This window comes from Hemibagrus wyckioides, linkage group LG03 (genome assembly GCF_019097595.1).
Source record: "Hemibagrus wyckioides isolate EC202008001 linkage group LG03, SWU_Hwy_1.0, whole genome shotgun sequence".
NCBI lineage: Eukaryota > Metazoa > Chordata > Actinopteri > Siluriformes > Bagridae > Hemibagrus > Hemibagrus wyckioides.
In genome coordinates this window covers 19600931-19627691 of record NC_080712.1, presented here as the reverse complement: position 1 = coordinate 19627691, position 26761 = coordinate 19600931, and the positions used below count along the sequence as shown (strand labels likewise).

General features: G+C 39.4%; 1 protein-coding gene across 7 annotated transcripts in view; it reads left to right on the top strand.

Annotated features, from left to right (window-relative positions):
• gbf1 (golgi brefeldin A resistant guanine nucleotide exchange factor 1) overlaps positions 1–25967 on the top strand; it is a 55779-nt gene extending 29812 nt beyond the window's left edge. For 2 of the 7 annotated variants that reach the window (XM_058382782.1, XM_058382772.1), the window contains exons 4-42: positions 1060–1191; positions 4599–4717; positions 5280–5388; positions 5722–5782; positions 7437–7491; positions 7864–7944; positions 8805–8840; positions 9343–9487; positions 9616–9833; positions 10096–10264; positions 10360–10571; positions 10665–10763; positions 10881–11075; positions 11161–11353; positions 11434–11574; positions 11691–11779; positions 11881–12083; positions 12522–12645; positions 13320–13445; positions 14615–14697; positions 14855–15091; positions 15212–15305; positions 15388–15564; positions 15687–15751; positions 15827–15953; positions 16067–16138; positions 16309–16403; positions 16586–16739; positions 17174–17399; positions 17523–17671; positions 20084–20330; positions 21349–21551; positions 22068–22218; positions 22892–23022; positions 23107–23208; positions 23318–23431; positions 23949–24126; positions 24272–24436; positions 24567–25967. In XM_058382782.1, the coding sequence (XP_058238765.1) occupies positions 1060–1191; positions 4599–4717; positions 5280–5388; positions 5722–5782; positions 7437–7491; positions 7864–7944; positions 8805–8840; positions 9343–9487; positions 9616–9833; positions 10096–10264; positions 10360–10571; positions 10665–10763; positions 10881–11075; positions 11161–11353; positions 11434–11574; positions 11691–11779; positions 11881–12083; positions 12522–12645; positions 13320–13445; positions 14615–14697; positions 14855–15091; positions 15212–15305; positions 15388–15564; positions 15687–15751; positions 15827–15953; positions 16067–16138; positions 16309–16403; positions 16586–16739; positions 17174–17399; positions 17523–17671; positions 20084–20330; positions 21349–21551; positions 22068–22218; positions 22892–23022; positions 23107–23208; positions 23318–23431; positions 23949–24126; positions 24272–24436; positions 24567–24823 (5534 nt within the window). In that variant the 3' untranslated portion in view covers positions 24824–25967. The remainder of the gene's footprint in view (positions 1–1059; positions 1192–4598; positions 4718–5279; positions 5389–5721; positions 5783–7436; positions 7492–7863; positions 7945–8804; positions 8841–9342; positions 9488–9615; positions 9834–10095; positions 10265–10359; positions 10572–10664; positions 10764–10880; positions 11076–11160; positions 11354–11433; positions 11575–11690; positions 11780–11880; positions 12084–12521; positions 12646–13319; positions 13446–14614; positions 14698–14854; positions 15092–15211; positions 15306–15387; positions 15565–15686; positions 15752–15826; positions 15954–16066; positions 16139–16308; positions 16404–16585; positions 16740–17173; positions 17400–17522; positions 17672–20083; positions 20331–21348; positions 21552–22067; positions 22219–22891; positions 23023–23106; positions 23209–23317; positions 23432–23948; positions 24127–24271; positions 24437–24566) is intronic. The other 5 variants (XM_058382803.1, XM_058382792.1, XM_058382810.1 and 2 more) reach the window with 5 other exon arrangements.
• Positions 25968–26761: the final 794 nt, after the last annotated feature.

Genomic DNA, 26761 nt, shown 5'->3' with positions numbered 1-26761 from the left:
TAATACTCAGTGGTCCCATGTGCTCATCTTAGGCTTTGAAGTCACAAGTTGCTTTTTTTATGAAGTAAATGTTCTAGAGAGCCTTAATCCAGGCCGTATTAAAATGGCAAGCAGAGCGCCAGCTTAGCGTTTTCACCGCCTTTCGTGACTTGGCTAATTTTTCTCCTGTTGTTTTACCTGGTTTGTGTTTTGTAACCTCTCACCCTCATCTCGCCGTTGCTTTCAGAAGGGCTGCTTCCCATTCCTGGGTGGATTGGCCCGAGGTGCTTTCCCATCCACACATGCAGCTCAGAGTCACATTCTGGACATGCAGTGTGTAGTGGCCTGTGCTGCTGGTGTGATTTACTGGCTCTGTGAGCTTAGGGATTTATGTGTGGTAGGCTCTGATGTTTTTCACGAGAGCTCATCAGTAACGAATGCTGTGGTTGTATGTGTATGTTTTTTTTTACTACCTTTTTTTGTAATGCTTAAAATTTGACGATGCACAACAGTCATATTAGGTTGTTTGGCCATTTTGCTGCCCCAGAGCTTTTAGTATATATTATTTGAATCTTAAAAAAGCCTACACTTTGCCCTCAGTACTATTTTCATGCTTTTTTTATTAGACCAAAATCCCCATGTATTATGAGAAATGGTTTGTTTTCTTGAACAATTTTACTCAATTGAGACATTTCATTAATACTAAATCCTACATTCTATACCACTGCTTTAGCAAAGCTTCTAGAAATTGAATTGTCCCACACTGCTGGCGAATTAAACCTGCCCCAGGAAATCTTGTTCGCCGTTTTGAACTCTCTCACTGTTGCTGTTGCTTACTCTGTCTTACTCTTTCCCTCGTGTCCCTTTCTCTTTTCTGTGGAGACATATTGTTTTAACTTGTATGAGACCTGTTTAGGACTTTTAACATTATCTTCAACTCAACATGTTTTGCTCTATTACTAAGGATCTATAGGTTGCTTGGGCCATGCAAGGAAGTGCTCCTAGATTATAAAACTATAAGTGACCTACATAAGCCTAGTGTTTTGACATGCACTGATGTCTCATTTTGTTCTCTTTCAGATCTCTCTGAAGTGGAGCCCAATGTGTTCCTCCGACCCTTCTTGGAAGTTGTTCGCTCGGAGGACACAACTGGACCAATCACAGGCCTTGCTCTCACTTCTGTCAACAAATTCCTCTCTTATGGCCTCATAGGTAATATTCATGTTAGCTTATTTCCATGTAAATATATAGTTTCTGTTTTAATGGGATTTCATGTAATCGTAAGAAGCATTGTGACTTCTGTGAACTAAGAAAGTAACAGTTTTTTACAGGGTGATAAGAGTATTTATATAAATATATATGTGTGTATGTATAATGGATTTTCTTAAATGATGTTTTAGACTTTTTTTGGATTTTGCAGAATAAAATGCCTCTCACCCTAGGAGGAGAACTAGTTCTGCTAAGCTAGTCTGTAGCCTTAGTAGGGAAGTATACCGTGATGTTGCCAGTGAATGTCCGAAACCAGCACACAGCTCCAGATGTTAGTCATCCATATTTTTTTCTCTAATCTCCCATAAATAGTGGGGGGTTGTTGAATAAATAATATGACAGCACTTGTCAAGCAACTGTATGGTTTGCACAACAAAATAGAGATGGAGAGACCTGCTGTGACCTGAAATGCTACAATTGCAACAAGGAGTTACTTGACCCATCATTTAGTCAGTCTTTTTTTTTTTGGAATAAGCACTAAGGAAGAAAAGTGTACTTGCCATGACACACACATCAGTGTTGAGCGTGATGTTTAAATTGAGAAAAATGAATGTAGTTCATTGGAATTCACAGCCATGTTACGTGGATTTGTTTCACCCAAATGACAACTGAATTGCATCAAGTGAACAATAGGCACGGGAGAGGAAATATTCACACATGCACATGCCTAACAAATAAGTCATGGACTCCCAGAGGGCTGCTGTCACTCCAAATCCACCACTGATCTCTTATCCAGCATCTCGTCGGGGGTTCACGTGTATGGGTTTCTATGGTAACCAGCCTGGGGCTGTCCAAAAGATGGGCCGTCTTGCCATAGGACGGATCATAAATGGACACACTCTGGCATGGTTTCTGTCATAAGCTTTCTCTATCCGTTCTGTGTGCTGTTAACGCTTATACACAGATAACAGTGAAGTGTTTTTATTTGTATTTTTTGGCTTGTCGTTTGTGAGTTGCAGTTGGTCTCTAGTTGTATTGTGTGTTGGTTACTGAAATCATGTAAATCTTGTATTTTTTAAACTTTATTTTTTAAAGCCTTTTTTTGTGTACACACACACACTAAAGAGCACAAGAGTTACTTTACTCCTGAGTGAACACTTGAGGAGTGCAGTATCTCAATGCACTTGTATGAGTTTGTGATTAAATGACCTTTTGGCATGCAAGTGATTTTACGCTGACTGATGGGTTATGCTGATTCACTTTCTCCTAATCTGCTCTGAAGAGTGACATTATCATTACTCCGAATTAGCATTCCACAGATGAAACACACACCACTCTACTGTTCACCATTTTGTACTTCCAGTGGACTGTGATAATGATTTGCCCATCATGGCACTTAGCATCTGTACAGGCTGAGGTCCAGATTTTGCTCTCACTAATTCAGCACTTCAGACTCCAAAGCAACTTTGCTGGAGAACTGTTAGCCTGAAATGAGGAGCTTACAGACTTAATGATGCTTCCAAAGTCCAGTAAGCATTATTCACTGCATAAAGAACACTGCCATCTATTGGTCAAAAATCAAAATCCAATCGCATTCAACGCTCTTGTCTGTATATCAGACACCAGCATTTTCTCTGTATTCACACATTTTATACTTGTTTTTTTTGTTTAGTACATTTGCAGTGTTTTTGGTGTTCTTAATTGCAAAAGATGGTCCACACAGTTCAAAGGTTATTTTAGCTACTGCTCGTGTCCTTATCCTTACAGCATGTGCTTTTTATCAACCAGTCCCTGCTGACATGTCTCGTTGTCTCTCACTTCGGGTGTACAGTGAGACCTGAGCCCTTCTAGCGCACTGGGGGGTCTGTGTTTGTAAGAGCGAGTTCGTTTGCCGAGGGTTTAATTCCCCTTAAATCTCAGGCCTGAGGTTGGCTGGCTCTGGGGGATGGCCACACTGACAGATTTCCAGATCCCACTTTTCCCACTCTCCCATTCCTGCTTCTCTTTTTCTGATTTCGTCACGCTAAGGTTTTCTGCTCTTGTTCAACTGCAGTGGCTAGTCAAAAATCATGCACCTGATGTATTTTAGTGTACTTTCTATGAATGATGATGCAGGTGAGACAGACTTGTGTAAGACAAAATCTTCATATTATTTTGTGTGTATGAACTTAAAATAATACAATTATTTGCTTGATTTTTATACAGTTCACCCAGTCAAAAAAAAACTTAATCACCATATCCATAGTTGTGGCTTAATGTTAAGGATGTGCACCATACATGCTGTTCCTTGATGTGGCTTTCTCAGTGATGATAGTGCCTGAATGTACTTCGACTATAACTACACGACAGCTGTTTGATCCCCAGTCTCACACACGTTCTCTCACACACAAGCACACAGTCCCTCAGCCCCACCCATACTGCTGTTATTTCAACAAGGACCCTGCCGCCTGTCTGTGTAGATGGTGCCAAGCGAGGATTAGTATTTTAGATGACTTCTAATGTTGTGCTGAATAGGCCTTAGCTCTGGTTTCCGTGGAGATTGGGCATTTGCAAAAGCGTCTCATGTTTATTGGGGCCCTTGTTTCTATATACGCGCTAAATTCACTAGTGCTCAGGAACTTTTTTTGCCATGTGGTCTCTATAAATGGTCTCAGGAATGAGTGACTTAAGAATGGTTTAAGAGGTTTTTCACATTTTCTCCATAAATGTAATGTTCTTCAATAAACTCATTGGAAGCTTTAGACTGTGTATAAATATTACTGTTTATATATTTGCTTATTCTGTAATTTTGTGTTCTCAATGCTTTTGATGCAAGAATTTATTCTCTTGGCTAATTAAATACAATTCAGGAAATTGTCTGCCATTTGAAGCAAGACATGTGAAGCAGCAGAATAAAATCCACATTTTCACTGCTATGTCCTCTTTTGTGTAGCTAATAAGAAGTGAAATGTTCTCTCACCTTGTTACTCTACCTGCAGCAAGAGCCCTGGTTTCCATTCTAGACAGCCTGTGCTTATTAGTTAATGAAATACTCTTTAAAGGCGTTGGGAAAGAAAAGCAGCCTGGCTCCAGCTTGCTTTCTGGCCCATCTTAGGTTTCAAAACACTGGCTCCCGTTGCCTAGCCAGCCAATTTACCCACCTGCCCACAAAAGGACACATCTGGTGATTAGATGTCAGATGGCTGTGATAGACCCTTCTCATAGAGTACTGGGAATGGAAGGGGTGTGATGGGATAAACAAAGTTAAATGTATGAAATTTATTATTTGAGATTTTGACGCTACACCATAGTCAGTGCACCTTCTGTATGTCATTACTCTAGATGAAGGTCCTTTATATATATTTGAAGCTTTAACAAATGCCTAGCAGCTTTGAAAAATTTTGATCTTTTTAAACTCTTGTCTGTTACAGATGCCAGTCATGAAGCAGCAGCAGAGGGGATTGAGAACATGGCTGATGCGGTCACTCATGCAAGATTTGTGGGGACAGACCCGGCTAGTGATGAAGTGGTACTTATGAAAATCCTTCAGGTAATGGTCCGACAAATCTTAAAATCTTGCCTAGACAAAAGTGTTGGAAGTACAGAAAAATAGGACTTGGTGAAATATCTAGTACTGAGATCTAATAGACATGAGATAAAAGAAAACATTTTTGCCAGAGACTGCTTCAGATTACAGATTACATAATCAATGGGTTTATATTAGTGACTCGGTCCACTGTTATTACAGTAAAGTGTAGTTGATTGGACATTTAAAAATGTTTTATTTGATAATTTTTTTCTTCTTTTTTGTGTTAAATAATTTGTGTCTGAGAGACAGCATGTGATGGGCAGGCCTCTTATCCTGGGATGTGTTCCGGCTTTGTGCTCAGTGTTCTCTGGATGCATTGCATCCCTGACCACTCAATACAGAATACAGCACTTGCACAATGAAGATCATTATGCTTAGCTTTTCATTTTCCTTTTTAAATATGGCACACAATGAATATGATTTACTTGAGATACCTACTCAAAAATGACACAGCAGCACTTTGTTACTATGAACTCAGTATTCCCTTACTGAATGCAGACTTTGACTGGTTCTGGTATTTCAGGTTTTGAGGACTTTACTGCTGACTCCAGTGGGAGCCCATCTGACGAACGAGTCTGTGTGTGAGATCATGCAGTCCTGCTTCCGCATTTGCTTCGAGATGAGACTAAGTGGTGAGCCAAACAACTGAGGTTGCTACAGTCCCTTTGAAACATTATTACCAACCATATATCTCTAAGTGAATAAGACAACCAGTGCAGTCTTGCTTATTATATTGACATTTTCAGCTGTTATGTTGGCACAGTTAAACCTTCAATGCTGACCCAGTGTATGTTAGACCGCAGTTCACAGCTCCCTGCCCCCAGTCCCTGAGCAGGGTGCTAATAAAGCCTAGCACTAATCCTGGCCAAACAGACCGGGACCCTCGGGTCCTGAGCTACTGCTGCTCCCACTTTTCTAAGCTAACCTCCTGCTCACTTCATCCGTGCTCTGTCTGCCCTCCACAGAGCTGCTGAGGAAATCAGCCGAACACACGCTGGTGGACATGGTGCAGCTGCTCTTCTCCAGGTAACCAGAGAGAGGGGAATGGATGAGTGTGGAAGAGAAAGACAGTGAGTGGGGGGGTTGGAGGGGATTAAGCACCCAGTTGTCTGCTGGGTGTAAACATAATCAAACCGAACCTGAGACCAAACACAGCAGGAACTTGTTTTGTGTCCTTAACGGTTTCCAATTTCACTCTCAGATGATTCCGTAGATTTTCCACTTCCGACGTACAAAAGGTTCTTTGCCAGCCATACGCTAATGAGATTGCGACACTGCAAATGCTTTGCCGGATTCAGACTGCATTTTTTTTTTATTACGTGAACAAACTGCCTCCCACGGAGGTTTTAACTGCGCAAGGCGTTTAAGGAAAAACCGTCTTGGATTTAAATTTGATGTCTTTATTTAGTACACTATTGCGCTGCAATGAATGTCATCAAATTTTGTGCAGCACCACTTTGTCCTGCCTTTCAGGTCATAGTGTGCTGCTTCTCTAATGCAATAACATGATTATGGGATGGCATTTATCAGAGTTGCGTATCCGTGGAGACAGCCCTTGTATTAGGCTTCCAGTCACATCCCACACAGACAAGAGAATGAGCGTACAAAGCAACCTGGTCTACCATCTGCATATAGATGAGAACTGTATACACACACACACACACACACACACACACACACAAAACGTATACACACAAAAACAAAAAAAATCATAGTTTCTTTGGAAGCATTTTCTCTTTTTCTGTTTTGTAAGTACATAAGTATATGCCAAAGCCCAGTGTCCTTGAAGTGACCATCGGTAACCTTTTTTGATGGGACTTTGTAATTAAGCACCTTTTTGTCTCTTCGGTATGCGTGCACACACACACCTATGCTCATGCTGTGCTTGTATTATTTCTTAGACCCTCTTGTCCGTGATGTCTTTATAATAAGGGTGAAAGGCCTTAAAAATGACTATGTATTTGTGTGTGTGTATCTGTATATGCATACATGTAAGGGAGAAGGAGCAGTAATGAGCAGTGGATGTTGTGTGTGTGTGTGTGTACGCATGCGCATGTGTGGCAGAGTGAGAGATGGAGTAATGAACAGCAGATCTTATTGAGTGCTCAGGAGGAGGCTTAAGCAGCCTGCTGAAAGCATTAGGGATGTTAATCTGTTGGACTCACAGATCATCCAATAATTGAGCCAGCAAGACAACACTCTATTAACGCAGAGTAGAGTTAACATCAGGTCTTGTCTCTCCCACTGTGTGAGAGGTGATGGCTTATTTAAGGCAAAGCTGCAGAGTCCACACAACCCACCATGAGAACATCATTTCATCTAATTCAGCTAATGAAGCGGCAGCACAGGTCAAAAAGTCATGACACTCGAACAAAGATGGCAGCTCCGCTGACATATTGTCTTCCAACCAGACCTTGAAGGGCCTCTTAAAATGAACAAGACTTTTAATTTGGTCCAGCTGGACAAGAACCACATTCCCCCATCTCAGCCAAAACTACTTTAAAATTTCCTTTGTACCAGACGTTTGTCTCACATATAGTTATGGAGTGAAAATATGTCATAGCATGACGTGTGTTCATACAATAGACAAGTCTTGTTCCATTTCTGTGAATGAATTAAAAAATTGTTTAACAAAAAATAATTTATCAGTTACTCTGCTCTCATTCTATTCTCATTACAGATTACCACAGTTTAAAGAGGAGGCTAAAAGTTTTGTGGGCACCAACATGAAGAAGGTAAATATCAAAGATGTGTTGAGTGATTGAATTGAGTGTCTCAGTTGACTTTGTCTCATCTGTCTGTTTCTTCCCTGGTGCCTTAATCTTAGACCGGCTTCCCTTACATCTGTTATCCCTACACAGCTTTGTACAAAGATATAGCTCATTTATCCTCATGTCCCATCGCTCAGCTCTTCCATTAATCATTTGTTCTGGCATTGATAAATATCATATCATATTATAGTTGCATTAATATAACTGACGATACTGCATCTGTAGATTATTATAAGTATTATTTTTGAGCTGGCCACATTCCCTTCCAATTGCTGTGATGCAGTCTGTCTCTTTTCCTTTCCTATAGTACCTTTCTTTGCTGGTTCTTTTCTACAGATCCCAGGATGTATCCTGGACACACAAGATCTTATTAATTCAGATCACCCTAGAAACACCAATCAGAGTGGTTTAGACAGGGTACTTTTTGTTTGTTTAAAATGGGATAATGATTGGGCAACAGCTAGTGCATTTAAATACGCTGGGAGGCATGGCTTTAAAGCAGTGACTGCATGGATTTTTTTTGGAAGTACGTTCAAAATGAAGGCTGTAGCAAATTTCACTTAAAAGTAAATATTTAAATGAATCTATACAGAATATATATAACATGATGTGTAATGATTTTATTGATAATGGCAATAATTTGCTAGATTCTACATCGTATTAAAGTACATAAAGTACTGAAATAGAAATTGAACCAGGTTTATCTAGTGAACAGTATTGCTTGCATTATGCTGACATCGGTGGCTCTCTGTTTTTATTGTGTGTGAATAAAGATACAAGATGAAAACCACTGTAATTCTAATGGTCCTTATAATAGCAGGCGGGCATAAATAACAGTTTTCAGGGAACACACTTTTCTCTGAATATACGTAAAGCATATAATATGGCATATTTATCATATAATGTATAAGGAACATTGTTTCTACTCTCTGTCTATATAAATGTCATAGCCTGCACATGATGAATGTTACATGTTATAAAATGCATTAGGGTCCCTTGTGTGTGTTTGTGAGAGTGTCTTGACAGTTCGTTATAGAGAACTGTGTGTGTTTGTGAACGTATGCGTGCCTTTATAGGATTTGCATGCTTGTTTCACTATGTAGTACATAGAATTGCACAGAGTATTCGTATTCAGTAGGGTGTGTGTGTGTGTGTGTATGGGGGCGTGTGTGTCAGCCCTGTGCATGGTGTTGTGCACTCCGCTGTCATGCTTCTGTATTGTCTGCATGTGTAATGTGTTCATCACTAATCCCGGGGCATGCCCCTTCTCTCCCGAGGCTTACAATATCTTATGGAAAAACAAACGAGTCCAGGTAAGGAGAAGAGATTGCAGTCAATGATCAATGTAACTTCCTCCATCCTATCTCCTTCCTGACCCATGATTTTCCAGCTTTTCCCACTATTGTATGTGAATATCATCTTCTATGGAATATTTAAATGACAGGCAGACATGCATTTCCTATAGCAGGTGGTTTTATGGTGTGGCTCTTCAAAGATGGTGGGTCAATGTAGCCTGGCACCGACTTTTTGTGTAACTTTATAGACTGATTATATCTCTGTGACTAGATCTACTGTAGATGAGTCCTTGATAAGGTTTTACCATTGCATGTTCATTAGTTCCTATCTTCTCCTACCACTTCCTGTTTTACATTTGCCAGTTATGCCATCATCTGAGGACTGCATCTAAACAGAACTTATTTGAAATAATCTGCATCTTAATGAGTGCATGTGGTATGTGTTCCAGATGAAACAATTGGCAATTTTTTGGTTTTCAGGACTTGCACTTTAATTTTGTCTGTTTTTTTTTTTTTTTAGCTGAAGATGCGTGCTGGTGGAATGACTGAATCATCCAAGTGGAAGAAACAGAAGCGTTCTCCTCGTCCCTCTCGTCACATGATACGCAGCACCTCGGGACAGATGGACCAGGCCCAGCTCAGCGCTCTCAGCAACAACCTCTCAGGTAAACCTTTAGCTCAGCACTATTGTGTACTTCAGTACAAGTGAGATACACTTATGTACTGTGTGAATTCAAAACTTTTCAACTTTACGGAGTTGTTAACTAATACAGTGGTCTCTGTATGTCTCCAGGTGGAGTTCCATTTATTGAGCAGCACGGTGACAGTACTGCAGTGCTGCCTGTTTCTGATAGTGCAGCCTCCTCCATCTCCAGCCCTACTGCAGACAGTGGACTGGCCAACTGCTCTAAAGCCACATCTAAAGAAGACCTTACAGACCTGGAGAGTTGCTCCACAGCCACCACTCCCAGCACAGCAGCCTCCATTGATGCTAGTACTCTCGACACACAGGTAAAACTCCAATAAATTTTGAGCAGCACCAGGACTGAATGTGCCTTTTTTGGACAAGTTGAATACACTATATGATGACAAAAATGTTGTAGGCATGGGCTATTATTGATGCTCTTAAATATATTTTAGCTTTTGTCAGATATCCAGGAAGTGACATTTACCTGTCAGGTCATGTTGTGTTTTACTCTTGTTCCTTATGAATATTGGCATATTTTGTCTTTTTCTTCTGTGACAATTGCTTTGTGTTGTGTTTTGTTGACAGAGTGAGGGTAGACAGGTGGAACGTACTCAGTCTGCCTCAGTAGAGTCCATCCCTGAGGTGCTTGAGGACCGAGATTCGTTAGTGGATCAGTCTGACTCTGCATCTGTGCATGACATGGACTATGTAAATCCCAGAGGAGTGCGCTTCACTCAGTCTACTCAGAAAGAGGGTACAGATTGATTTCTGTTCTCTGCAGTTTGATAAAATTATTAAATAATCCCACTTATTTCGTAAAACATGCTTACTACATTCCGTTCTCATCAGGTGCTGCTTTGATCCCTTATGGACTCCCATGTTTGAGAGAGCTTTTCCGCTTTCTCATTTCTCTCACCAACCCTCACGACCGCCACAACTCAGATGTGATGAAGCATATGGGTTTGCAGCTGCTCAACGTGGCTCTGGAGGCCACACACATCGCTCCCTACCAATCACTGCTGGTCCTAGTCAAAGATGAACTCTGCAGACATCTCATACAGGTTGATTTTTTCTTTGTGGGTTTTTCTTTTGGCTATGCATTTATTTCTAAATAAAGTAAAATATTTCAATAATTTTTCTTTTTATTTTTGTAGTTATTAAGTGAAGACCGAATGAATTTGTATGCTGCTTCCATACGGGTTTGCTTTCTGTTGTTTGAGAGCATGCGTGGGCATCTCAAATTTCAGCTTGAGGTATGTGAACATTACTAGTTCGAAATTCTTTAGTATCAATTATAATTTAATGTAAAATCTTGTTTAAAAGCTTGTTTGGTATTGTTTGAAATAGCTAATTAGCACTGTCTCTTGTAGATTTATTTGAAGAAGCTAATGGACATCATTACCTCAGAGAACCCAAAGATGCCCTATGAAATGAAGGAAATGGCCCTTGAGGCGATTGTGCAGCTGTGGAGAATCCCTAGCTTTGTTACTGAGCTCTATATTAACTATGACTGTGATTTCTACTGTTCCAATCTTTTTGAGGACCTCACCAAGCTGCTCTCCAAGGTGATCCTTCTCAACCTTGATTTCTAGATTACTGAAAAATCTATTTAGCAAACACAGCTGATTGATTTGGTCTTCTGCTTTTCAGAATGCTTTCCCAGTCTCTGGACAGCTCTACACAACACATCTTCTCTCACTTGAAGCCCTGTTAACGGTAATAGACAGCACAGAGGCCCACTGTCAGGCCAAAGTGATGAACAGAGCTGCTGAGCAAGAGAATTCAGAAACTTTAACAGCTGAAGGAGAGACCTCTGTTGACAGTACTATGGATGCAGTTACAGGTGTGATGAGCTGATTTTCAGGAGTTGCAGAGTATTTGTTATTGCTCAGCTTTTTCTAATCCTGTTGTTTTTGCTTACAGAGGCTGGCAAGGGTTTGTTTGGTCCAAATGGACAGACTGCAATAGAGTCTGGAGTGCCATCAGTATGCCCTCCAACTAGTGGACATCTGATGGCTAAAAAGATGAGACTGGGTAGACAAGATCAGGAGGAGACTGATTCAGGTACTGCATTTACTGTGTATCACCAAATAATGCATTTGCTTGAGAATGAACACAAAAGTTATATAATATAAATATTTTTGTTTGGCAGCGAAACAATCTCTTTTCCTCTATTTCAGGTGAAAAGAAAAGTCCTAAAAAACCTCATCGTTTCAGCAGTTGTCTTCCAGACTCCCAGGAACTGATAAATATTAGAAACAAGAAAAAGGTAACAGAGATTCTTGCCAAAAACTATATATATATAAATAAATAAAAGCTTTTTTAGCGAGCAGATATAATTAGTCTAATGCTTTTGCTCTGTGTTTGTAGCTTCTCATCACAGGCACAGAACAGTTTAATCAGCAGCCTAAGAATGGCATCCAGTTTCTGCAGGAAAAAGGTCTTTTGAGTAGCCCAATGGACACCAATGAGGTTGCTCAGTGGCTTAGAGAAAACCCCCGACTAGACAAGAAGATGATTGGAGAATATATCAGCGATAGGAACAATATGGAGCTGCTTGATAGTTTTGTCAGGTAAGAGTTATTTTAAGATGTACTTTGACCTCAGTATATAGTAGATGATCCTAATCTGACAGGTTTTCTCTCATTACACTTTACTTCAGCGTATGATTTATGTTCAAGCTCAGCAGTTATTGTAAGATCATTAACAGCAAGGTGCTTGCCTTTACGGCTATTCTTGTAGCTGCTCTTCAGTTTAAAGAAATAGTGCTGATGGCAGAGTGTGCTGCCATCTGCTGTTGTACTACTATCTGCTGATATTGTACTTTCTGCATTGGATCTTAAGACATATTTCCTGATGTTTGTGATTATATTACTCTGATTTGCCATATCAGTGTCATTTCACTTCTGTAATTGAATGTGAAGACAACATAATCATAAGTCATAAGTCTCCCAAGGTGTTAAAATCTACTTATCTATGATGTATGTAATGTAATCATTCTTTCTTTCCAGAACATTCACTTTCCAAGGGCTGCGCATAGATGAGGCACTGCGTTTGTATCTGGAGGCTTTCCGACTTCCTGGCGAAGCGCCGGTCATTCATCGGCTCTTGGAGACCTTCACTGACAACTGGCATGTGAGTCAGCTGCCATACACACATTCACCTTGGCAGGGACACAGTAACACACACACACAGACACACACACATATATACTGTAAATAGAGTGTAGACTGCTGTCTCACTTGCACACAATTACTAGGACACACACACCACTTCTTCCATTACCACATGCTAAGTCAATCCTTACCACCAACTGGCCCTATCATCGGGTAATTAGTGACTATGGAACAGCAACCCAGTAGGGATAAAGGACAGGCACATTAGTCATGCAGGTAATCAGGGACAAGGAAAATTTGCAGCAGGACGTGTGACATAATCGATCTGTCCTGCAGCAAGAGACAAGACTAAACCAGAGAAAGAGAACATTTAGAATGCACTCCTTAAATAAGCTTGGTTGTCACTGTGTGTGACCTGGAAAGTATTCATAGTAATGACTTTTTTAGTCTCAGTCTGAAAAAAGCAGATGAGCTCATTTTACACAGAATAGATACACAAGTTTTATACCCCTCCCTTTTATATCAGCTTATTGTAACAGGAATAGGTTGACTTTTTGACCTTTCAAGAGGAAGCAGTTCTCAGTGGAATTATTAGGACCTACTTAAAGTGATCTATAACATTTTTCTACTCTTGCTAGATTTATTAGATGTTTCTTTCTGAGCCCATTGTATCGTTCTGTTCTCTGTATGCAGAATGTAAATGGGAATCCCTTTTTGTCAAATGATGCTGGTTTTACTTTGGCCTATGCTGTTATTATGCTGAACACGGATCAACACAACCACAACGTTCGCAAGCAGAATATCCCAATGACTTTAGAGGTGAGTCTGGCTTCTCCAGTACACAAAGTTCTGAGGAATCATTTAAGACTGTTCACCATCAGTCAACCACCAACAGAGCTTCTACTAGACGTGTGCATTTGTATATGTGCCATATATGATTAATGATAAAGTCGAATAGATTTTAGAAATCAGTGGAGCTGCTAGTCAGTGAGAATACTATTTGCAAGTAGGCATTCTGCTCTATTACACCTGTTAAGTTGCAAAACCATTTCAAAACAGAAATATGCAGCTTTGCTAACTATACCTTAACAAACGTTACTACCGTGTGTTTGTCAGCTTTCTCAGATGTTGTAGACCCATCCTTGCTGTAATTTTTATTTGAATTGATGACAACAAAATGCTAGCTTTTAACTATGGCTGCTTCACATTTACTACCCTACCACATGTAGACAGCTTAAAACCTCAAACTGTTCTAAAAAAACAACATAAATGTAATTTCAGCCAACTCTCAGAAGCACTTTTGACTAGACGTATGTATACACACACTTTTACATTTGACACCCATAGAGGTTTATATTCTAGCCATGCGTGTCAATAATATTTTAGTACCATAATAATTTTGAAAATCCATGTACAGAGGGTATAAAATGGATCACAATTTCTTGGAAGTTGGTCCTGGGATATGCCCACACTGCATACTTTAGGGATAATTATTGTAGCAGAGTTCTAAGTGAAAGTGGAGCTCTTGAAGCTGAGAGGTCGTAGTGCTGTTTGGCTGACGTGTGTGATTGCAGCTGTCTCGTCTCTGAGGCAGCTATAGTAAATGTCTGGACCAAAGCGCCAGTATGGAACAACACAGGCCCAGCTGGCACTTCCCCCATTCACCCTGTTTACTCCACTGTTTATTTCTCTTTCTGTTCATCCCTCTCTCCAGGGAGCTTAGCTTTCCCTTGTTTTACCTGCCATTAAGAAGGCATGCGGTAAAACAGTGGCCTAACGCCATCACTCAGCAGCGGATGTGTGTGTTTATTTGGGTTGCGTTAGGCTTTAGACCTGTCTGCCCAACTCTAACGCTTAAGGGACAGCAGAAGCAGTAACTCTAAGGCTCATTATTAGATCTGAAAGGTGATAAGAAAGAGTTGTTACTGCAGTTAGCATGAATGAAGGAATTTTAATCCACTTCTTTCTTTTTTTTCCCTTTAATGCAGCAATTCAAGAAAAATCTGAAAGACATGAATGGTGGTAAAGATTTTGATCAGGACATGTTGGAAGATATCTACAATGCCATCAAGTAAGATAGCAAAACCATGTTGTAAATGAATTAGTTACATTTGTAACTTACTGGAATCGTTGTGCTTCAAACCATCTTTGTTTTCTAATACCTAGTGTACCATTAGCCAGGTAGTGTTTTTAAATTAAGTTGTTGGTGTGTGATTATTTTTCTGCAGGAATGAAGAAATTGTAATGCCTGATGAGCAGAAAGGCCTAGTAAAAGAGAACTATATGTGGAGTGTGCTGCTGCACAGAGGAGCCACTTCCGAGGGGATCTTCCTCCATGTGCCTTCAGGCAGCTATGATCACGACTTGTTCTCAATGACTTGGGGCCCAACGATTGCTGCCCTTTCCTACGTGTTTGACAAGAGCTTAGAGGATACCATTATCCAAAAAGCCATTGCCGGCTTTAGGTACATGTTATAGAATGGAATGCGTCTCATTGTAAAATGTTAATGAATTTCTGAGTGTAATTGATTATTTTGCTGATGGTTAAAACACAATAATCATTTTGAAATTTGTACCCTTTCCAGGAAATGTGCAATGATCGCAGCACACTATGGCTTTAGTGATGTTTTTGATAATTTAATCATCTCTCTTTGCAAGTTTACTACACTCAACAGTGAGGTAATAACAATGTCAGTCTGTCACACTTGGTTCTTCATTTGAGGTCATGCCACATTTGTGACAGTGTGTTTTGTGTGTCCAGTCTGTAGAAAACCTGCCCACAGTTTTTGGCAGCAACGCTAAAGCTCAGATAGCAGCAAAGACTACATTTAGCCTTGCCCATCGGCATGGTGATATCTTGCGAGAGGGTTGGAAGAACATCATGGATGCTATGCTGCAGCTCTTCAGGGCTGAGCTCTTACCCAAATCCATGGTAGAGGTGAGAGAAAGATCCTTGTGAAGTTTGTTGCTCTGGTATTAATTATCAGGAAGGCAGATTTAAATATGAATATAAAAGTCTAGCTTTTTTGAAAGAGTAATGATGTCCTGTTTTCTTTAAAGGTTGAGGACTTTGTCGAGCCTAATGGAAAGATTTCTCTACAGCGTGAGGAGACACCATCAAACAGGTAAATTTATTTTACTAACTACTAACTACAGCTTTTCAACATTAATACGCTTGCTAAAGAATGTATCTATCTTAGGGGAGAGTCGGCTGTGTTGAGCTTTGTTAATTGGCTGACATTGAGTGGTGGAGCGGAGCAGTCCGGACAGCGAGGACCCTCTACTGAAAATCAGGAGGCCAAACAGGCTGCCCTGCTGTGTATAAAGGTAAATGCACATTGTACATACAAAATATCTCCCCTTCATTTGTGCTTTTTTATTATTGCTAAGGGGTTTAGTTCTTGATTTTTTCTTATGATTTTCTTATCAACGTCTGACAGCATTGTGACCCTGAGAAACTGATCACAGAAAGCAAGTTCCTGCAGCTGGAATCTCTGCAGGAGCTTATGAAGGTGAGGCCCGTTTTTTCAGCCGTGTCAAGCATTGCCTGCTTACAATAATGTTCTCAATCAGCATGTAAAATTAAAAAGATTTAATCCAGTATACTGCACAGTTTCTCATAGAGACTGTTTATGTATAGGGTAATCTAGATTTTTATAATAAATATACCAATATGTTCCAGGCCCTCATCTCTGTGACTCCCGATGAAGAGAACTATGATGAAGAAGATGCTGCTTTCTGTCTAGAGATGCTTCTGCGCATTGTCCTAGAGAATAGGTACTGTGACTGTTGAAATATTTGTTTTATTACTATTACTATTATTTTATTATTAGAGAAGCCATCTCTGACTGTAGTCCCAAGAGATTAGTGTATTAATGTGTTCGTTCTTGAGAAGCTTTTGGGTATATTTAAATCATTGCAAAGAATTAATGACTTTTCTTGTTTCTGGGTATCTACAGGGACCGTGTGACATGTGTGTGGCAGACTGTGCGTGCCCGTTTATATCACTTGTGTGTGCATGCCAATGAGAGCTGCTTCCTGGTGGAAAGAGCTGTAGTGGGGCTGCTGAGACTCGCCATACGCTTGCTGCGCAGAGAGGACATCAGCTCACAGGTATGTCCATATACTTCAAAACTATCACATACACACTTGATTCTTTCACACAGACACACACAATCACAAATACTGTGGGCTGTAATTCCACAGTATGCGGGTTCTTAATGTCTGAATATGTATGAAGTAACATTTTACTAATTGAAGATCTGTATCTCACGTTCACATTTACGATGTCTTTTTAAGTTACAAACATTTTTAATCAGGTGCCCTTTTTATTTTTTCAAATAAGGTTGTATAGAATATATTTGACATAAGTGTCACATACACAAACACCCTGCATAATCATTCAGAAACAGTAGGGACATGCATGAAACTGAGGCTACATTAGTTACCTGCTGTTGAGCTAGCATACAAAGACAGTGTGTATAAAACCACACCTTACTGACGATATAGTGTAACATGTTCTTCCCCTTTCTTTATTTCTTGCACAGGTGCTGCTGTCTTTGCGCCTGCTTCTGATGATGAAGCCTCATGTGTTGTCCAGAGTGAGTCGAGAGGTTGCCTATGGTCTACATGAGCTTCTCAAAACCAATGCTGCCAACATCCACTGCACTGAGGACTGGTACACTCTTTTCACACTGTTGGAATGCATCGGTGCTGGTGTCAAACCTCCAGCTGCATTGCAGGTCACCAGCAGCAGCCCTGACAGTGACACAGGTAAAGAGTATGTCTTGTACATTGCTGAAGAACTATGCAGATCCTGCTGTTCAAGGTGCCTGACACTGATCTGATCAAAAGTGATGTGGTGACATCTAAATTTTAAATGCATGTGTTCTCCAGGTGCTCAGTCTGATAGTGAAGTGAGCTCATACCACCAGAGTGAAGTCACTTTGGATCGGGGTTATACCTCTGACTCTGAGGTCTACACTGAACATAGCAAGCCCAGAATACCACGCTCTGCCACTGAAGTAGAAGTGGGATGGCTAGTGGTGAGTACAGGAAAAAACACTACCCTCTTCTTGTCCTGCACACTTTTAACATTATATATAGTGTAGATATCTTTTTCAGTTTTGTATTATAATTTTATTTTGTACAAAAGTACATTTCAAAGGGACACCTACTCTTGGGCTTTTTGTTTTCATGAGATTACTCAGAAATCTCAAAATGCTTAACCTGTCCACTCTTTCAGATATCTCATAGTCGTAAAGTGCTGGCCGTACACTGTATACATACTTTTTAACATCTTTAACATTTTTAAATAACTGAAATTATCTTAAAATGCTAGTGGTGTGATGATATAGGATTGGGTGCTCCTAGTGACCAAATTAAACAACTACAGTTTCTGAAATATTGAAACAGCAAGTGCAATTCTTTTGTTTTTGCTATTATACTAAAGACATTTTTGAGATCATAAGATGAATATGGAATGATTCATGTCTGTTGTAATGCAGTGACAAAATCTCCGGTGCATTACTAATGATGGCTCCTTGGAGATTATGCTTGTGTGGCAAGCTGTTTGTGATCTTGCTCATCATGTGATTTCCAAAAGAGAAAAACTGACCTTGAAGGGCAGATATTTTAGGAGAAATACTAAGAAAGTTTTCTTCTGTCGGGTCAAAGACTGGTATGCTTATTCTGCTAACAACCATCTGGCTGTGGCAATATTAATTACAATACAATTTTAAGTAACACTGCGAGATGCACGTGAGTAAATGTGGTAAGATTGCTAAGAACAAAAAAAAAAGCAATCACTATTTACCAAAAGAGCAGGGATTGAAGCTGTATAGACCAACTATTTGACTGCCTGTGAAATCACTGCACCATCAAAGCCGTTTTCAGAGGGAGAATTCGTCAAGAAGCAACAGAGCTTGTGTGTCCTGAGAAGAGACAGGTTGTTGCCAGTATTAACTTGTTATAAGCTGTGACAGGAAATTGGGAACCTTGCAAGGAGATTTAAAACTTCAGCTTAAAGACAAATTGAAGTGATTAATTACTTTCTTTATAGCACTCAATGTGAGCATGGACAAAAGTTAAGTAGCTCAATTGGGAATATTTATTCATGGTGGATGGATCTTTGATCGTCACCGGGGATTTTTTCGAACTTGTGCCAGTGCTACAACCTAATTAGTGCCCAGACTAGACTGGAGGTTGCCTGGAGTCGTGCTCTTAGAAAGGCAATGGATGGTGCTCCATCTATGGTCATGAAAAAGGCAGGCATTGTTATGAAATTAAGAGTAAATTCAGAAAGAGAATTCTGGTACGATTGATTTGATTGTATAACAAGAAGTGTAGCAGGAGGCTGAAATATTATAATAATGAAATATTTCAGGATTGTAGTTAAGACATTTAATGTCATTATAGCAAGGGGCTTAACTATTTGCAATTTGATGCTTTTTTAAACCTGGGGTAAAAACAAAACCTGTGATTTTTTTTTTGTTTTTGTTTTTTGTTGTGGAGCACTTAAATGTGCTCAGTGCTAAGATTCAAGGCCACAACAAAGTCATTACGAATACTAGGAATACGTTTGCACAATTCAGCTGAAACTAGATCCGTGTGTGATACAGCTGTCCTAAGGTACGAGAAGGAAAGAATTCTCACTCTTCCACTTGCCGTTTACTTTGAGCTCGTCAGATGTAACTCCAAATGGAGCTAATCAACCAGGAACACACTTTGAAAGATACATTTGCAACTATTAGTGCGCATTAGTTTACTAACATCTAGGATTTGGATGTTCCCCAAAATGGCAGCTTTTGCCTCCAGAATTCTTTACATTTTTGTGCCTACATATCTGTGTGAGCAGGCGTTTTCATAAAACATTAATAAGTCCAGTCTGTGCTCTGGACTCGCACACAGACATCTAAATCACATTATAAAAATATGAAAATAACAAAAACTGGCCGCTAAAGTTGATGCACTGGGTGAAGCCAGGAAGCAGGATTTAAAAGAAAATGTGTTTCATGACTTCTAAATTCTTATGAATATTAGGTAATGAATTACAAATGCAATCTATAGCATTTTCATTTCTTAACTGACTGTAGTGATTTAGTAGTGTTAGAAAAAAAAATTGATATTCATATGCAGAGGAAAGTAAATGGTTGTGAGATTATTTGTACACAACGGAAAGGATAACTTAATATTCAGAGGAGTAGGTAAATTCAGTTTTTCATTTAAGATCAGTGTGTTTTTCTAGTTTAATTTTATAAATTCTATTGTATGGATAATATAAATGGAATCATCAGCACACTTGGAGTTAACATAAGGTCAGAAAAAGAAAGAAAAAGGGTTGAAGGCAAAACGTCTGACCGTCAACATGAAATGAGTTTGACACTTCTTGTCTGAGGAGACAGTGTGAATTAACATAATCTGCACTTAATATATTATGTGTTTGTGTCTTCTGAAAGGTTGGTAAGGATGACCTGGAGAGCAGTAAGGCACCACATGCTCCGGACTCTAAATCACAGTCTCCTCTTATTAACCAGTACAGTTTAACCTTGGGCCAGGACATGGGCATGCATGATACCAAGTCCCTCATCAAGTGTGTGGAATCACTCTCTTTTATTGTACGTGATGCTGCACATGTCACACCTGAGAACTTTGAGCTTTGTGTGAAAGCCATTCGAGTATTTGTGGAGGCCAGTCTTAATGGAGGTTAGTGCATTTATGTACATATCGCTGTTATTTTTGGCTCACTCTTAAGACAGGTGAGCATTATATCCATGGTTGACTACAGGTCAACACTGTGGGTCACATCCATGCTTTCTGTTTAGCCAAGACATAAATAAAATACTTTTGTTGTTTTGATATCTATGTCTACTCCTTCATTAAACCACTTTTTGGGTCTCACAAAAATATGTTGCTTTAGGGGATTTGGTGCTCTTGCTTTAGAGAAATCTTAGTGGAAATAACAAAATGCAATAAGAAAAACATCTAGTGCTGTCTGACTTTGAACTGACATCATAATTCTGTTTCTTTGGGTTTTCACTTAATCAAACCACTATAGCAAGCCTTATGTGTGTAGACCGACTGCTTTTGAGACCTCATATGTGCAGATTGACTCCTTTGGGATTAAGAAGCCTTTGTGTGGGTTGGTTCTATAGCACTGTAATTGGATGTGTCAGTGCCTGGAAGCTTTTTGGTTGGGTGTCTTAAGCTGTGCTCTAAGGGTGAGTCATTTAACTCGGGGCAATCTAACTGCGTGACTTATATACCCTTGCTCTGTTTTATCCCTCAGTTTTTCAATCCAGCTATCTTCAGCAGGCTTAGTTAAGACATTCAGCACTTTTGGCTCTGTGATTAGACATGGGCTTCTTATTCATCAGAGTGCTCTATGCACTTTTGTAGATACCTGCTGTCAACAGGGCTTACAAGCTCACTATGAAAGCAGCTTGATCAAAGTGCACAGTTCTAACATGTAAAAAGCTAATGGAAACAGTGCTATAAACATGCAGTATAGTTGCTCTTTGTTTTCTGCACATCAGGAAACAAAAAAAAATATTTTGATGCGCTTCCAAGGCAACTATTTTGCACTGATGATGAAAGATAAAAGATGATGTTACTCTTATGTCAAATAATTGAAAAGGCAGGAAAGACTGGTGGACAAGTTGACAAAATAAGGTTTAACTCTGTTAACTTTTTTTGTTTCACTGCATTCCTGTGGCTGAAACAGGTTATCGCACCCATGAGAAAAAAAAGAGCCACAGATACGACTCAAAAGCTAGTCGGTCACGGAAGAAGCCACGAGAGAAGGAGGGTATGTCCCGACGAGCTAAACCCACCAGTCAGCGGCCCTCCCGTTCCCACAGTGACGATGAGGAGGACGAGGGGGTGCCAGCCAGCTACCACACGGTGTCTTTACAGGTTAGTCAGGACGTAAGTACCGCAGCCCTTTCCCTACTACCTTTGCTGTGTACATGCCTGCTGCTGTAGTGTTGTGTGATGGTGAGGTCCTTTGGGGCAGGAGTATTGCTTTGTTTTTCTTTTTCCATTGCAGCTGAAATTTATGGGTGTAATCAATGATGAACCACTAAACCTTCTGCTGTGTTTTTATTTTCAATGGCTAATATAAATCCAATTACCCTATTTAATGAATTACAGAAAAATAGTACACATATTAACTCATTCAGACCTCTTCACCACCAAGATTTCCTTTGGACTATTAGGTTTTTGCTTATTTTTGCCCCTGCCTGTACTCCACACTGTTCACTGCATCTCATTTACCCACTTAGATAAAACAATGTGCATGCGAATCAACTTATCAGCAGATAAGTGTAGCTGTATATTTTTTTAGGTTGCTATTTCCTAGAGTTGTTTTTGTCATGTATTATCGATGGAAAAGGCACGGGCATTAGTTCTTAATACTTAATTAATGGTGTGCTTCCACTCTAGTTGTTGGATCTGATGCACACACTACACACGAGGGCAGCCAGTATCTACAGCTCATGGGCAGAAGAACAGCGCCATCTGGAGGCCAGTGGAAAGAAAATTGAAGCTGACTCTCAGACACTGTGGTCAAGCTGCTGGTGTCCTTTGCTTCAAGGTCAGATTTACAACAGTCTTACAAAACCAAGATTTTTCAGTTTTTTGAGCTGTATTATGAATCTCCCACGCCATCCAGACACAGGTTTCTGGTGTAAGTTGTTGTCCTTTTCCTGATCAGTGCCACTTTATTTTTACTTTTTTTCTATCACATTAGTCTGAGAAGGGTTTACTGTAAATACCAACAGAGAAGCTGTAAAATATGCATCATTTGAACAATTAAAAGTAATGGTTTATATTTAAAAACGTTGTATAAGAAGCATATTTTTTTTATACCAAATATTAAAATGGAATACAAACATATCTATACCTAACCCTAACCCTGTGCTCTTCAAAACTGTCAAGCAAGCCCTTTCATCTCCATTCTCCAGTTACTGTACCACATCTACTACTAATATGCAGATTAGATGGTTCAGAGCTGTGGAGCTTAATGTGTAATCACCAACTGAGATTATTCATCATTTTAATATTGTTTTTAGAGAAATGTTGATGTTTTTATTAATATATTAACAAATGTGAACCAAACACAAATCATTGAGTCAGCTATCTGAGTGAAGAACATTTAAGAAAGGCATTTCTGAGTTTGTGGGTTTGTAGGTATTTCACTGCCATTCACATGTCACTGTGTCAGCCTATAATATAAGCTGAATAAATGACTGATGTAACCCCTGCAGGTATGGCCTGGCTGTGCTGCGATGCTCGGAGACAGGTTCGGATGCAGGCTCTCACTTACCTCCAGAGGGCGCTACTTGTACATGATCTGCAAACACTGGATGCTGTGGAGTGGGAATCCTGTTTCAACAAGGTGAGAAAATCACATGTGACACAGTAGTTAAATACATGTCAAACACCCATTTATGCTGACTCAGCTTAACCCCTTTTATGTCAGGTCCTGTTTCCGCTGCTGACTAAGCTCTTAGACAACATCAGCCCAGCAGATGTCGGGGGCATGGAAGAGACCAGGATGAGGGCCTGCACGCTGCTCTCTAAGGTCTGATGAATTAATTATTTTGTAAAGCATAACTGTAAATAAAAAGCGAATATGATGGTTTCTGCTGGTAACTGCTAAATGATCTCTGGTACACTGTCCTCCTCCTCAGGTGTTCCTCCAGCATCTCTCGCCACTTCTTTCTCTTCCCACATTTGCTGCTCTCTGGCTTACCATCCTAGACTTCATGGATAAATACATGCATGCTGGCTCCAGTGACCTCCTGGTGAGACACAGCCACAGTTGCACCTAGTTTGTTGTAATTAGTAGAATAAAGCCAGGAAGTAACAACAGTGACACAGTTTGTGGTTTACTGTATTAATTGTTTTCATTTCAATACAATAGGTAAAATCATAAAATTAATTTAAGCTATACTATGTTTCTTGGCAAAAAATTTGCTGTAGAGGTTTCTTAAAAATTAAACAATATATTGTTACATGCCAAGTACATTATTTTATATTTGTATTTTAAATAGTATTTTAAATAGCCCCATTTTATATAGTCTACATGTATGCCTTTGCCATAGTACTTAATAGGAACCATTTACTGAAAGGTTTCATTAACTGGCATTGTTTAATGCATTATATAACATGAATGACCATGACATCTTTTGATTTTGTTTTTTAAGAATAAACCAAATAATCAATACCTTCATAATGTCCATTGTTTACATTTGGAGATCACAGTCCAATTTGTTGTAAACATTAAATAAAATGCTGTCTTTTTTTTTTTTTGCTCTACAGTTGGAGGCGATCCCTGAGTCTCTAAAAAACATGCTGTTGGTAATGGACACAGCTGGCATCTTCCACAGCGCAGACTCGCGTACAGGCTACTCTGATCTGTGGGAAATAACATGGGAAAGGATTGACTGCTTCCTGCCCCACCTTCGAGAGGAGCTTTTCAAACAAGCTGTCATGCCAGGTATCTCAATGCAGAGATTTAATGTTTCACATCATAGTCTATAATACACCCTCTCTTTAGAGTAATTTCAGGTTCTCAATGATTGTCAATGAATTTTTCTGCCTGTAATAGTCACTGTTTATTGCTATACCCTGACTGTGTGCAGAACCTGTCCCCAATGTTCCTGTAGAACCTGCTCCTGCTTCTCTTCCCATTTCTCCGCCCTCTCCTCCTGTGCCATCCCCTGCAGCAGTACCAACTACCCCCACAGAGCCAAAGACCCCCAGCAGACCTGCATCTCCTCAAGAGATACAAACACCCAGTGCCAATGGTGAGCCTGGAACAATGCTTGCTGCTCCATACATACAGAACCACCATGCATGTCACCTATACAGTGAATGAATATGATATATTATGCTTACAGGTGTGTTCACCTGATCTTTTCTTTCTAACTCAAATAGGAAACGACAGATCATCTCCAGTGCCCCCCTCCACTCCTCCAATGCCCACTCCAGTTAAGAGCTCAGCTGACTCCCCGCCCACTCTCACTCAGTCTCCTCTAATACTGCAGCCCCTAGCCTCTCCACTGCAGGTGGGCGTGCCCCCCATGACACTACCAATCATTCTAAATCCCGCCCTCATTGAAGCCACATCACCCGTACCCCTGCTTCCAGCACCACGTCCAACTGAACCTGCTGACTCTTCAGAGGTCAAATAGAGCATGCAAGATTGTCCTTGAACATCTAGAAGAGGACAGTGGAGGAATGTAGACCCTCTCATGCTGCTGTTCTCTCTGTGCAATAACATGCTCTGACTTGCCGCACGATCAGCACAAACGAATACATTTTACATATGGCCAGGACCTGGAAAGAGTGATGGAGAGCTCAAGAGAGAGAAAGTGCAACTGACTCCTTGCTCCTTGTTTCCCCACATAAATATGTCCACACTAAGGTATATTACACATAGTGCTGTTGATCATGCAAGCCTTCGTTAAGCCAGTTTGCACAAATATTTATTCAGATTAGTAATGTACAACTGGAACATGAAGGGCAGCCCTACAGTGATGGGACCAGGTATGACACTGATTCAGGTTTATATTTCTACCCATTTGTGCAGATTTAATATATTGAAATCATAGTGTCTTACACCACTCCTAACATTTATTGGAACAGATATATCAGTATATTATTTGGTTTAGTTTCAGCATTATCTGTACTGACTAGTATTTTATTTCTGGGGTGTAAAGACTGCAAAAAAATAGAACCATAAAAATGGATCTAGCACTAACTCTCCACACCACTCAATATAATTTAAACTGTATAGTAACATTGAACACACACAATTTGTTTACATATTTGCTTTCGTAGACTTTTACATAGTTATCTTGTGTTCTCCACTGACCGTGATAATTTCAGAAATGTTTGTCCTGCATTTCATCCTTTGAAAAATATCTGTCAAGATGTAGTCTTTTTGATGAGAAGTAATGAATTATACACTCTCTTGAGATGTAACCCAAAGACAAAGGAGATCCATTTGTTCAGTGAACACAAGTTGAACATTCCAGATTTGTTCCTAAGGCAAGCTTGTCAGAGGTGGTTTAAATGGGTGAATGTGCTGTCAATGGAAATCTGCATGCCAGGTTTTATTTTATTTAGTTTTTAGTCCTGATAGGTCTTAATGAAATTGTGAATTGAGTACAGTTTTGGGGTCATGTTGTGTTAATATTTCTGATGTTGGTGTAATTCGTCTAAAGATCACGTTTCTTTAAAAATATATACAAAGAAAATTCTTCGGAATGGACATAAACTACAAAACTGGTAAAAACCAATACATTTTGTTTAATAAATCAGTTATGATGACAAGCGTTCTGTATTATTATTATTATTATTATTATTATTATTATGATTATGTACCTATTTTTCCAAAATAGGTGTTCAGAAGACTAGTTTTTGCTCCAGGATTTACTGGATTTTTTTTGCTGACTGGGTTCATATTAAATGCAGAGAAACACAGAAAGTAACACTATGAGAATAGGACATAACTTGTGTGTTAAATTGGAGCAATGAAGATGATGTCTTTTGCTGAAATCATTTGCTTTATCTTGGGGAAACTGGGATGCCACTGCCTTGCGACAGAAAATGTCATCACACAATTAAGGAGGCATTGGAGGGATTTTAGACAATTCTCTAGTCAATAGGAACAAATGTGTGTGTGTGTGTGTGTATATATTACCATATATATATATATATATATATATATATATATATATATATATATACCATTCTCATATATATATGTGTATATATATGTGTGTGTGTATATATATATATATATATATATATATATATATATATATATATATATATATATATATATATATATATATATATATATATATATATATATATATATATATATAAAATAAATAAATAAAATGTACTTTTTACAATCTAATAAATCTATGATAAATGAAGTAACTTGTATGGTAATTGCTATTACTGGAAAGTCCACCTAATTAAAATCCCACAAGCTAGGGTTTCTATTCTGCATAACACAGCAAGTTACATGGAAAATACAGAAAGCAATCCATTTCCTTAGTATCTGTTCATTCAGTATCTGGCCAAAGGACTGACTTTTCATGAACGTGTTGTTGCCA